This window comes from Salmo trutta, chromosome 26, assembly GCF_901001165.1.
Source record: "Salmo trutta chromosome 26, fSalTru1.1, whole genome shotgun sequence".
In the NCBI taxonomy this organism is placed as follows: Eukaryota; Metazoa; Chordata; class Actinopteri; order Salmoniformes; family Salmonidae; genus Salmo; species Salmo trutta.
This window is the reverse complement of record NC_042982.1, coordinates 11,286,432-11,300,254: the sequence shown is the minus strand read 5'-3', so window position 1 is coordinate 11,300,254 and position 13,823 is coordinate 11,286,432. Positions and strand designations below refer to the sequence as shown.

The window sequence follows — 13,823 nt, the reverse complement described above, 5'->3', positions numbered from 1 at the left end:
TGCATTACTGTTGGCATGACACAGGACTGATGGTAGCGCTCACCTTGTCTTCTCCGGACAAGCTTTTTTCCGGATGCCCCAAACAATCGGAAAGGGGATTCATCAGAGAAAATGACTTTACCCCAGTCCTCAGCAGTCCAATCCCTGTACCTTTTGCAGAATATCAGTCTGTCCCTGATGTTTTTCCTGGAGAGAAGTGGCTTCTTTGCTGCCCTTCTTGACACCAGGCCATCCTCCAAAAGTCTTTGCCTCACTGTGCGTGCAGATGCACTCACACCTGCCTGCTGCCATTCCTGGGCAAGCTCTGTACTGGGGGTGCCCCGATCCCGCAGCTGAATCAACTTTAGGAGACGGTCCTGGAGCTTGCTGGACTTTCTTGGGCGCCTTGAAGCCTTCTTCACAACAATTTAACCGCTCTCCTTGAAGTTCTTGATCATCCAATAAAATGGTTGATTTAGGTGCAATCTTGCTGGCAGCAATATCCTTGCCTGTGAAGCCCAGAGGAAGAACAATGATTCCAAGCACCACCCTCCTTTTGAAGCTTCCAGTCTGTTATTCGAACTCAATCAGCATGACAGAGTGATCTCCAGCCTTGTCCTCGTCAACACTCACACCTGTGTTAACAAGAGAATCACTGACATGATGTCAGCTGGTCCTTTTGTGGCAGGGCTGAATGCAGTGGAAATGTTTTTTGGGGATTCAGTTAATTTGCATGGCAAAGAGGGACTTGCAATTAATTGCAATTAATCTGATCACTCTTCATAACATTCTGGAGTATATGCAAATTGCCATCATACAAACTGAGGCAGCAGACTTTGTGAAAATGTATATTTGTGTCATTCTCAAAACTTTTGGCCACGACTGTACAAACAATAGTATGCAAGTATAAACACCATGGGACCATGTAGCCATCATACAGCTCAGGAAGGAGACGTGTGCTGTCTCCTAGAGATGAACGTACTTTAGTGCGAAAAGTGCAAATCAATCCAAGAACAACAGCAAAGGACCTTGTGAAGATGCTGGAAGAAACAGGTACAAAAGTATCTATATCCACAGTAAAACGAGTCATATCGACATAACTTGAAAGGCCGCTCAGCAAGAAAGAAGCCACTGCTCCAAAACCGCCATAAAAAAGCCAGACTACGGTTTGCAACCGCACATGGGGACAAAGATCGTACTTTTTGGAGAAATGTCCTCTGGTCTCATGAAACAAAAATAGAACTGTTTGGCATTAATGACCTTCGTTACGCTTGGAGGAAAAAGGGGGAGGCTTGCAAGCCGAAGAACACCATCCCAACCGTGAAGCACGGGGGTGGCAGCACCATGTTGTGGGGGGTGCTTTGCTGCAGGAGGGACTGGTGCACATCACAAAATAAATGGCATCATGAGGGAGGAAAATTATGTGAATATATTGAAGCAACATCTCAAGACATCAGTCAGGAAGTTAAAGCTTGGTCGCAAATGGGTCTTCCAAATGGACAATGACCCCAAGCATACTTCCAAAGTTGTGGCAAAATGGCTTAAGGACAACAAAGTCAAGGTATTGGAGTGGCCATCACAAAGCCCTGACCCCAATCTCATAGAAAATTTGTGGGCAGAACTGAAAAAGCATGTTGCGAGCAAGGAGGCCTATAAACCTGACTCAGTTACACCAGCTCTGTCAGGAGGAATGGGCCAAAATTCACCCAACTTATTGTGGGAAGCTTGTGGACGGCTACCCGAAACGTTTGACCCAAGTTAAACAATTTAAACGCAATACTACCAAATACTAATTGAGTGTATGTAAACTTTTGACCCACTGGGAATGTGATGAAAGAAATACAAGCTGAAATACATAATTCTCTCTACTATTATTCTGGCATTTCACATTCTTAAAATAAATTGGTTATCCTAACTGACCTAAGACAGGGAATTTTTACTAGGATTAAATGTCAGGAATTGTGAAAGAGTTTAAATGTATTTGGCTGAGGTGTATGTAAACTTCTGACTTCAACTGTATATGGGGTAAGGTGAATAGGCATCAGGACATATGATACAGAGTAAATTAAGATTGTATGTGAGTGTGTGTGTGTGTGTGTGTATAGAGTTAGTATGTGTGCATGTTATGTGTGTGTTGGAGTTTCAGTGTGCGTACGTGTGTAGAGTCCTGTGAGTGTGCATAGAAACAGTGCAAAAATAAAAACTGAATATAAGGGTCAACTCAGATAGTCTGTGTAGCCATTTTGTTAGCTATTTAGCAGTCATTTTGGCTTGGGGACAAAAGCTTTTCAGGAGCCTGTTGGTGTCAGACTTGATTTTCTGGGCCTTCTTTTCACACCGCCTGATATAGAAGTTCTGGATGGCAAGGAGCTCGGCCACAGTGATGTACTGGGCTGTCCACACCACCCTCAAAATAGCATGCGATCAAGGGTGGTGCTGTTGCCATACCAAGCAGTCAAGATGCTCTCAATGGTGCAGCTGTAGAACTTTTTGAGGTTTTGAGGGCCCATGCCAAACTTTTTCAACCTCCTGAGGGGGAAGAGGCACTTAGGAACTTCCTAATGGAGCTGTGATCTGCAGCACACCGTTACCAGGCCTCTCCACAGAGGCACCAGAGACAGACGCCTCCAGATCTCTGGATAGGAGGGGGGAGGTGCTCCAGTTAAATGCTGCTGTCCGGGGATGTGTGGAGGCAGTTTGTTTACAGATCCTATTACTCTGACGCGGCAGGCTCTAAATTAGCTGTCCCTTAGCGCGACGCTAATCGTCTCTGAGCTCTGGCTGTGAGGTTAAGCCTCACCGCCAGCACCAGCAGCAGGTGGGGCCCATGGGGAGAAGGGAAGGATGGGGAGGGGTAAGGGGGGAGAGGGCGGGGAGGGAAGAGGGCGAGGGTAAGCAGGATGGTTAGCTGTACACCTTCACCCCAGTGAACGCCAGACAACCCCATCTCCAGGTCTTTGATAATGTCATCATTATGTCATCATTTGATACTAATGCACACTACATGACCAAAAGTATGTGGAGACCTGCTCGTCGGCCATCTCTTTCCAAAGTCATGGGCATTAATATGGAGTTGGTCCCCTCTTTACTGCTATAACAGCCTCCACTCTTCTGGGAAGGCTTTCCTCTAGATGGTGGAACATTGCTGTGGGAACTTGCTTCCATTCAATCACAAGAGCATTGGGGAGGCCTGGCTCGCAGTCGGTGTCCCAATATATCCCAAGGGTGTTCAATGGGGTTGAGGTTAGGGCTCTGTACAGGCCAGTCAAGTTCTTCCACACCGATATTGGCAAACCATTTGTGTATGGACTTTGCTTTGTGCACGGGGGCAGTGTCATGCTGAAACAGGAAAGGGCCTACACCAAACTGTTGCCACAAAGCTGGAAGCACAGAATCGTCTAGAATGTCATTGTATGCTGTAGCGTTAAGATTTCCCTTCACTGGAACTAAGGGGCCTGAACCATGAAAAACAGCCCCAGACCATTATTCCTCCTTCCCCAACTTTACAGTTGGCACTATGCATTCGGGTAGGTAGCGTTCTACTGGCATCTGCCAAACTCAGATTCGTCTGTCGGACTGCCAGATGAGTAATCACTCCAGAGAACACGTTTCCGCTGCTCCAGAGTCCAATGGCGGCGAGCTTTACATGACTCCAGCCAACTCTTGGCTTTGCGCATGGTGATATTAGGCTTGTGTGTGGCTTGTGTGTGGCCTTTGGGCCATGGAATCCCATTTCATGAAGCTTCCAACGAACAGTTATTCTGCTGACGTTGCTTCCTGAGGCAGTTTGGAACTCAGTAGTGAGTGTTGCAACCGAGGACAGACAATTCTTACGCATTACGCGCATCAGCACTCAATGGTCCCATTCTGTGAGCTTGTGTGGCCTACCACTTCGCGGCTGAGCCGTTGTTGCTCCTAGACGTTTCCACTTCACAATAACAGCACTTATAGTTGACCGGGCCAGCTCTAGCAGGGCAGAAATTTGACTAACTGACTTGTTGGAAAGGTGACATTCTATGACGGTGCCACGTTGAAAGTCACTGAGCTCTTCAGTAAGGCCATTCTACTGCCAATGTTTGTCTATGGAGATTGCATGGCTGTGTGCTCGATTTTATACACCCGTCAGCAACGGGTGTGGCTGAAATGATCGAATCCACTAATTTGAAGGAGTGTCCACATACTTTTGTATATATAGTGTACATAATAAATCTAAAAGCTCAATTATAGGCCTACTTGCTATCTGGTTTTATAAAATCCAAATACAAAGGTGGATATTTAAGAAGCCACTGCTCATCTAATCATCAGAAGGCAGATGTTTATTTCCGACAGTGTACATTATGTGTTCATTAACGAGTGGGGCCCAAGTCTTTGTTATTTGACTCGGGTGGGTACACAGACTTAGGTGTTATGATTCATGAGATTCAGGACATTTTTTTGTTCTGCTCTGCAATCATTGGTATCTGCTTGTGCTAATTAGCACTGCCTAGAGGGTCTATGGCTAGCTAGCACTGCCTAGAGGGTATATGGCTAGCTAGCACTGCCTAGAGGGTCTATGGCTAGCTAGCACTGCCTAGAGGGTCTATGGCTAGCTAGCACTGCCTAGAGGGTCTATGGCTAGCTAGCACTGCCTAGAGGGTTTATGGCTAATTAGCACTGCCTAGAGGGTCTATGGCTAGCTAGCACTGCCTAGAGGGTCTATGGCTAGCTAGCACTGCCTAGAGGGTCTATGGCTAGCTAGCACTGCCTAGAGGGTCTATGGCTAATTAGCACTGCCTAGAGGGTCTATGGCTAGCTAGCGATGCCCATTTACGGTTCATGGGATCTCATACAACTTCAATATTTGATTTGTAAGTGGCATGCGTGGTATGCATTTCACATATTGTGATATATGTGGTTGTTTTACCTACTTTAGCTGAATGTACTGATTGTAAATCACTCTGGAAAAGAGCGTCTGCTTAATGAAGCAAATGTAAATGTATGCACTGTAAAGTCCCAGTCAGACATATACTCCTGAGAACAGAGATCTATGACCGATTGATCCGGGAGAACAAAGCACCATAGTGATTCCTTTAAACACACACCATACATCCTGTATCAATTTCCTCTCTGATCTTTGTATCTGATCTTTGTATCCACTAGTAGTAATCAAAAAGGAAGTGGTGAACTGTATTGTTGTCTATGTAGGTCGTGTTCTCTACTGTATGTAACCTCTTCCAGTAGGATCTGGCGCTGGGTTGGTTGAGTGGTATGTTGGTTTTGTTTAGTGGCTCCCAGGAGTCGAGTCTATCTGTGATCTACAGTGTGTTGTGGGTTGGGTCAAGCGGTCTTGCTCTACATTTCCTCTCTCCAGAGTCTGGGTCAGAGTTGTGAGGAATGAGTGGTATGAGAGACGGCCAAGTAGCACCTCTGCTAACAGTCTGCTAGACTACCAATGACACATCCAGAGATGGCAGCAAATACATGGTGTGCTAAGGAATTTAGATACGGTATGTGGCTTTCAGCTACCAAGGAACGAATCCTTACGAATGTTGCCATATTAACCTTTCTCATACAGTTCCTCTGAAAACTATTGGTAAATTTTAAGCATCTGATTTCTACAGTTTATTTTCCATCATCAAATCCTCCTGTGCGGAGCTTTCCCCTGTTCTCTACCAATGTGCTGATACACACTGTATAACAGAGAGAATTTGCAACTTATTGCAGCCGTATTTCAATCTCAGACAGACAATGTGTTAAGCGGAGCGGCTGTCTGACACCTCCGACTTCAATTTTGGGAATAGAGGATTCATCACCTCATTACTGCAACACTGCTTCACTTTGGCAGCAGTGCCCATTGTCCCTGCAGATTAGCACAATTAAATGTGGTTGAATTGAGTCCTAATAAAGATTTAATGGGTTCCTTGTACTAAGAACTTCCACATTATAATATATCCAAGCTGAAAGCTGATTACTCAAAAGTGCCTTTCAGCATTCAATAAGGAGCATATTTTTCAATTACCAATGACTATTACAATAATCCGACATTCAAATCACTGTAAGGATAATTAACTCGTGTTGCTGTACGGCAAGCGGAATTACGTCATTTGGATATTGGCCTTTGTTCAACTGCAATGGGTTCGCTGGATAGCTAGCTACTGTAGGCAGTTGGAATCCACAATCTGCACCGCAAAAGCTTATAGGCCCTAATGTTTTTCTTTGACGGTCTCTGGTTTATCATATCATTTCAGGAAAAAGCAAATTATCCGGAGAAAAGCCAATGTGAAACAGGGAGCAAAGAGACTGTTCCCTGTGAGTGGATATCTATCATTAGCAGAGCAGTGTCTGATGATGAGACGTCTATCTCTGTTGAGGTATAGATGGCTTTATCAAATACTCACATGCCCCCAACCTAGGAGTCACCCTTAGTTTATTTGATCGTTCCTCCATAATCCATTCAAAACCATTAGTAATCCATAGAGCATGAACGCGGAGGACAAACATGTAAGGTATTGCGTGTATACAGTAGGCCTGGATCCCTGGTCGTTTGAAATCCACAATACTAAATCCTGTGCATGGTCAGCCATTGTTTATGATAGGTTCATGCTAGAGTGCTGTCTGACGTTTGATACAGACTCTTGATATGTTGAGCCTATGCAAACCACACTGCAGCAGTACACATAAGGTCATATTGTTGACTGTTTTGTTTCTCCCTGACAGCCATAAATGTTTACTTGATAATGTAGCAAAATGATGCTTACTAAGCCAACATTAAATTCAATTCTGAAAAGAAATCTAGCTACTGGATAAAACAGTAACAGACATCAGACATTAGTTAGGCTTAAGCACCAGGCACAATAACATGCTACTGGTCAGGAGCCCAGAGTAAGGGGCCTACAGGTTTGGCAGGAGGAAACAATACTCAGACCAGAGGCCAAATTATATTTCCAGACTGGATCTTCAATAGTATGGGATGGGATGGGGGTGGAGGGAGAGAGAGAGAGAGATATATATATACAGTTGAAGTCGGAAGTTAACATACACTTAGGCTGGAGTCATTAAAACTCGTTTTTCAACCACTCCACAAATTTCTTGTTAACAAACTATAGTTTTCACAAGTCGGTTAGGACCTCTACTTTGTGCATGACACAAGTAATTTTTCAACAATTGTTTACAGACAGATTATTTCACTTATAATTCACTGTATCACAATTCCAGTGGGTCAGAAGTTTACATACACTAAGTAAACTGTGCCTTTAAGCAGCTTGGAAAATTCCAGAAAATGATGTCATGGCTATAGAAGCTTCTGATAGGCTAATTGACATCATTTGAGTCAATTGGAGGTGTACCTGTGGATGTATTTCAAGGCCTACCTTCAAACTCAGTGCCTCTGCTTCACATCATGGGAAAATCTAAAGAAATCAGCTAAGACCTCAGAAAGAAAAATTGTAGACCTCCACTGTCACATCTGCTCCCGCTCCACCCTCCCCCCCAGCCTGGCGCTATCATCCATTACACACACCTGCCTTCCCTCGTCACGCGCATCAGTGATATTGGACTCACCTGGACTCACTCATCACCTGTTATTACCTCCCCTATATTTGTCAGTTCCCCAGCTCTGTTCCCTGCTTCTGCATTAATTGTTTTTGTTACTCTTTTGCTGACGCTGTTCCTGCCTCGTTCCATGTCCGTTCCTTATTAAATGTTTGACTCTCCGTACCTGCTTCGTCTCTCCAGCGTCATTCCATGTGACAGAATGCAGCAGCCAACACACGAAGCATCGGGGAGTACTGGCGTTCCGGTTGGTATGGTGACATCGGCTCTGGGTCGCCACCGATGGAACCGGGGGTGCCTAGCCAGCTCGTCAGGCTTCCACACCCTAGCTGGCTCGAGAGGTTTCCTTGCCCCGGTTGGCTCGGATGGCGCCCATCCCACGTTGGGCCTCAGCTGGATCGTCAGTTCTTGTTCGCCCAGCCGGTCCAGCAGATTTTGGGGGGTTTTTGTGACATCGGGGTGGATTGCGCCGCCGATGAAACCAGGGGTGCCTAGACCAGTCCGTCGGGCTCAAGAGATTTCCTTGCCTCGGTGGCTTCCCATCCCACGTCACACTCCACCGGTTCTTCGGGCTCCCTCTCTGCAGCGGGATCGACAGGCGTCTTGCCTCAGCCGGTTCGCCAGGCTCTCACGCTCCTGCTGATTCGTTGAGCTTCCACGCCCCAACCGGCTTGCCCAGCGCCCATGTCTCGGCCGGTTCGCCCAGGTGGGACGCCGGGTGGCGCCCCGGGGTGGGATACTGTCACATCTGCTCCCGCTTTCACCCCCCTGGCGCTTGAGGGCACCAAGCTGCCCTGCATCACGCACTCCTATCATCCATTACGCACACCTGCCTTCCCTCGTCACGCGCATCAGCGATATTGGACTCACCCATCACCTGTTATTACCTCCCCTACATTTTGTCAGTTCCCCAGCTCTGTTCCCTGCTTCTGCATTAATTGTTTGTGTTACTCTTTTGCTGACGCTGTTCCTGTCTCGTTCCATGTCCGTTCCTTATTAAATGTTTGACCCCCCGTACCTGCTTCGTCTCTCGAGCGTCATTCCATGTGACATCCACAAGTCTGGTTCATCCTTGGGAGCAATTTCCAAACGCCTGAAGGTACCACGTTCATCTGTACAAACAATAGTACGCAAGTATAAACACCATGGGACCACACAGCCGTCATACAGCTCGGGAAGGATACACGTTCTGTCTCCTAGAGAACGTACTTTAGTGCGAAAAGTGCAAATCAATCCCAGAACGACAGCAAAGGACCTTGTGAAGATGCTGGAGGAAACAGGTACAAAAAGATCTATATCCACAGTAAAAACAAGTCCTATATCGACATAACCTGAAAGGCCGCTCAGCAAGGAAAAAGCCACTGCTCCAAAACTGCGATTAAAAAAGCCAGACTACGGTTTGCAGCTGCACATGGGGACAAAGATCATACTTTTTGGAGAAATGTCCTCTGGTCTGATGAAACAAAAATAGAACTGTTTGGCCATAAAGACCATCATTATGTTTGGAGGAAAAAGGGGGAGGCTTGCAAGAACACCATCCCAACCATGAAGCGCAGGGGTGGCAGCATTATGCTGTGGGGGTGCTTTGCTGCAGGAGAAACTGGTGCACGTCACAGAATAGATGGCATCATGAGGGAGGAAAAGTAAGTGTATATATTGAAGCAACATCTCAAGACATCAGTCAGGAAGTTAAAGCTAGGTCGCAAATGGGTCTTCCAAATGGACAATGACCCCAAGCATACTTCCAAAGTTGTGGCAAAATGGCTTATGGACAACAAAGTCAAGGTATTGGAGTGGCCATCACAAAGCCCTGACCTCAATCCTATAGAAAATTTGTGGGCAGAACTGAAAAAGCGTGTGCGAGCAAGGAGGCCTACAAACCTGACTCAGTTACACCAGCTCTGTCACCAGCTCTGTGGAATGGGCCAAACTTCACCCAACTTATTGTGGGAAGCTTGTGAAAGGCTACCCGAATTGTTTGACCCAAGATAAACAATTTAAAGGCAATGCTACAAAATACTAATTGAGTGTATGTAAACTTCTGACCCACTGGGAATGTGATGAAAGAAATACAAGCTGAAATAAATCTCTCTACTATTATTCTGATGTTTCATATTCTTAAAATAAAGTGGTGATCCTAACTGACCTAAAACAGGGAATTTTTACCAGGATTAAATGTCAGGAATTGTGAAAAACTGAGTTTAAATGTGTTTGGCTAAGGTGTATGTAAACTTCCGACTTCAACTGTATATATACAGAGAGAGAGAGAGGGGTGCTAAAACATAGTACAGGAGACAGCAGATGGTGGGGATTATTCGGGACTAAAATACTCTGGGATCCACTGAGGGAGGCCAGAGACATAAATCGCAACAAGACTCCATCTGCTACAAATACCCATAAAAGCAGGACGAACTGTTAAATCGACTAGCGTGCCTCCGCGTCTATAGATATTCCTGTTGTTTATTTATTTTTTTGCCTCACACCATCCGTGCTGACTCATTACCTAAATAAATCGTTACGAATGTTAGGCATTAACGACAATAAATACTAATGGTAATAATATGAAAATAACAGCCGTGCCCAGGGGAACTAAAGAGCAGAGAGGGGAAGGGAATTCCCAACAGTGTCATTATGACTGTCCCTACAAATTGTTAGAGCACTATTACAACTATCCACACAAACATTCTCTTCATTTACTGAGATTAGGACCAGCTCTATACTAAAGCAAACATCATCATGATTCACACTATGTAGTCAATGTGAATTAACTGATTATGGCTGTTTACATACTGAATGTGTGCTGTCAGGTCCTTTATTATTGGCACCCTTGATAAACATGAGAAAAAAAGATTGTATAAAATAAATTATACAAATACTGAGATATATTATATGCAACAAACAAAATAGGGAAATTATATTATATTATAATAATAAAATTGCTCAGAGAAAGATATTTTGTTTAACAAGTAATAAAAACGAATCTCAAAAAGGTCAAAATGATTGGCACCACTGTTTTCAATACTCTAGCACCCTCCCCTTGCAAGGATAACGACACTGAGCCTTTTTCTAAAATGTTTTATGGGATTGGAGAACACATTGGGAAGGATATTGGACCATTCCTCCATACATAATCTTTCCAGATCCGTTGTCTGCTCTTATGGACTGCCCTCTTCAATTCAAACCAGAGGTTTTCAATGGAGTTCATATCCAAAAACTGAGATGACCATTGCAAAATGTAGATTTTGTGGTCAATTAACCATTTCTTTGTGGATTTTGATTAGTGCTTGGGTTATTGTCTTGTTGGAAAAGATCCACTTATGACCAAGCATCAAGTTTCTGGGTAAAATGTCCTAATACTAGGTCAACTTTGTGATGCCGTTTACCTTAACAAGGGCCCCAGGACCAGATATTGTTTTGCTTCTTATTAAACAAATGATCTTGCTCTGGGCAATTGCAATAGTATAAAATAATATAATTATTTTATATGTTGAGCATACAATATAGCTCAGTATTTGTAATATTTATTTATAAAGTATTTTTTGCTGACCTTTGTTTTTAGTGCCAATAATTATAGACCTGGCTATATAAAGTTTAGTGCTTTAACATTACATAGGGGAAGAATGTGACTAATTCCTAATCAAATTAATGAGTTACCATTCCTAAAAAAGGGTTTAACTCAAACAGTGCCCTTGACAGTACTAGTGTCACACCCTGAACATCCGAGCGACGTTCTCATCTTGACATGCATTCCAATGCGTCTCCACCACTTCACCCTACTCTTAGTGAATGGATTCTGCACAATCAATGATCATCGTGGTATTTATTCAATAATAATCTAAAACTGTGTTTAAAAAGGTACCTGTTCCTGTGTGCAGATCAAATCTTGAACCTGAGAAAAGATAACAAGAAAATAACGTAATGAGTATTGAAGCAAACCCAAGCATGCATGTAAAAGAGCTCAGGCCTTTACACTGTAAAGATAAAGTAATGCAAATATGGATTTCAAGAACACGAACAGATGTTGGTTTTCAAAAGGCAATGCAACCCTGTCTGCAGTGAATTCCTGGTGGGGCACCTTGTCAAGTGTAATTGTTCTTGTTCTATTGAGCTCATGCAGTCAAGGGAGTCAGATTTTAGAGCCCTGGAAAAAGAAAGGAACACTAATTGACGGCTAACTCAATGCACCCTGCTCTATTTGTTGCCGTCAGAATACATAGATGTATTTTCCATATGCTGTTTGACATGGGATACTTAATTAAAAACGTCTCCCGGTACAGTAGGTAATGTAATTACAGTTCATAGATCTGCCCCCATCACCCGCATTATCCCAGAGCTCACATTGCAAATGGGGAAAAAGCACCACTGAGTGAATCGTATGCCAAACAGATCAAAATGACTCGATGGCACCACTGACTGGTTTTCCACAATGTGCCAATACAATGACCAGTGCCATCACCATTACGATTGGCTGCAATTGACCACATTGTGAGTTAACCTTACAGGCATAAGTCAGGCGTCATGATACCGGGAAATGAAGTCTAGTTTCTATAAGTACTGGAGGGCTTTCATAATCATACTTATTGATATCAATCTACCCAACAGCTTGTATACACAAAGTGAATGATAACAAATATTTATTACATACATTGCATCTGCATTTTGATAAGTGTTTAATAATGTATGCTATGGGAATTAGAACATTCATATTTAATATGCATCGCAGAGGAATGCAAGCTAATGCAATACCACCTACAGTTGAAGTCAGAAGTTTACATGCACCTTAGCCAAATACATTTAAACTCAGTTTTTCACAATTCCTGACATTTAATCTTAGTAAAAACGTCCTGTCTTAGGTCAGTTAGGATCACCACTTTATTTTAAGAATGTGAAATGTGTCAGAATAATAGTAGAGAGAATGATTTATTTCAGCTTGTATTTCTTTCATCACATTCCCAGTGGGTCAGAAGTTTACATACACAATCAGTATTTGGTAGCATTGCCCCCCCACCGGTTTGGTAGCATTGCCCCCCCCCCCCCCCCCCCGGTTATGCCGGTTTTGGAGCAGTGGCTTCTTCCTTGCTGAACGGCCTTTCAGGTTATGTCGATACAGGACTTGTTTTTACTGTGGATATAGATCCTTTTGTACCTGTTTCCTCCAGCATCTTCACAAGGTTCTTTGCTGTTGTTCTGGGATTGATTTGCACTTTCCACACCAAAGTATGTTCATCTCTAGGAGACAGAACGCGTCTCCTTCCTGAGCGTTATGACGGCTGTGCGGTTCCATGGTGTTTATACTTGCATACTATTGTTTGTACAGATGAACGTGGTACTTTCAGGCGTTTGGAAATTGCTCCCAAAAATAAACCAGACTTGTGGAGGTCTCCAATTTATTTTCTGAGGTCTTAGCTGATTTCTTTTGATTTTCCCATGATGTCAAGCAAAGTGGCACTGAGTTTGAAGGTAGGCCTTGAAATACATCCACAGGTACACTTCCAATTGACTCAAATTATGTCAATTAGCCTATCAGAAGCTTCTAAAGCCATTACATCATTTTCTGGAATTTTCCAAGCTGTTTGAAGGCACAGTCAACTTAGTGTATGTAAACGTCTGACCCATTGGAATTGCGATACAGTGAATTATAAGTGAAATAATCTGTCTGTTAACAATTGTTGGAAAAATTACTTGTGTCATTTACAAAGTAGATGTCCTAACCGACTTGCCAAAACTATAGTTTGTTAACAAGAAATGTGTGGAGTGGTTGAAAAACGAGTTTTAATGACTCCAACCTAAGTGTATGTAAACTTCCGTCTTCAACTGTATGTTGCCAACGGAGGATATTTTCTTCAACCCCATTTTTTCTCGTTCCCCTTTATCCCATCTTCCCTAAATTAACATTTCCCTAATCTAGAGATGCATTATAACGAACAGCATATTACTTGTAGTTACAGTAACAGCTGAAGAGAGAGATAAAGCTCTCCTGTGGTTTATAAAGCTTTGCATGCTGCTTGATACATCTGGCTAATAACAGGCTCTTCTCCTATGATACACTAGAACGTTTCTAACTAGACTGCAATATGGTGACGTCTTCACCGCTCTCTCCACTGGTGTTAAACGAACCTCTCTAAGTGCCCTCCCACACGCAGCGCCAATAGATCCAACGGCCCAGGAGAACACACAACATCTACATTGGTTGGCTCTAACCGAGGCAGCCTGGATGAAGTGAACGGAATCATGTGAAACACTGGCTTTCCTGAACCCTGCTCTGTGGGACAGTATACAGAACCTTTGATTCTCTGCCGAGCTGAAACGCACAG

General features: G+C 43.7%; 1 protein-coding gene across 2 annotated transcripts in view; it reads right to left on the bottom strand.

Annotated features, from left to right (window-relative positions):
* Window positions 1-13,823, bottom strand: part of LOC115163123 (immunoglobulin superfamily member 11) — a 97,952-nt gene that overhangs the window by 64,620 nt on the left and 19,509 nt on the right. Inside the window, exon 2 of one of the 2 annotated variants that reach the window (XM_029714752.1) lies at window positions 11,369-11,398. The exons of the other annotated variant lie outside the window; for it this stretch is intronic. Coding sequence (XP_029570612.1) covers window positions 11,369-11,398 — 30 coding nt within the window. The remainder of the gene's footprint in view (window positions 1-11,368; window positions 11,399-13,823) is intronic. 2 annotated transcript variants of the gene reach the window in all.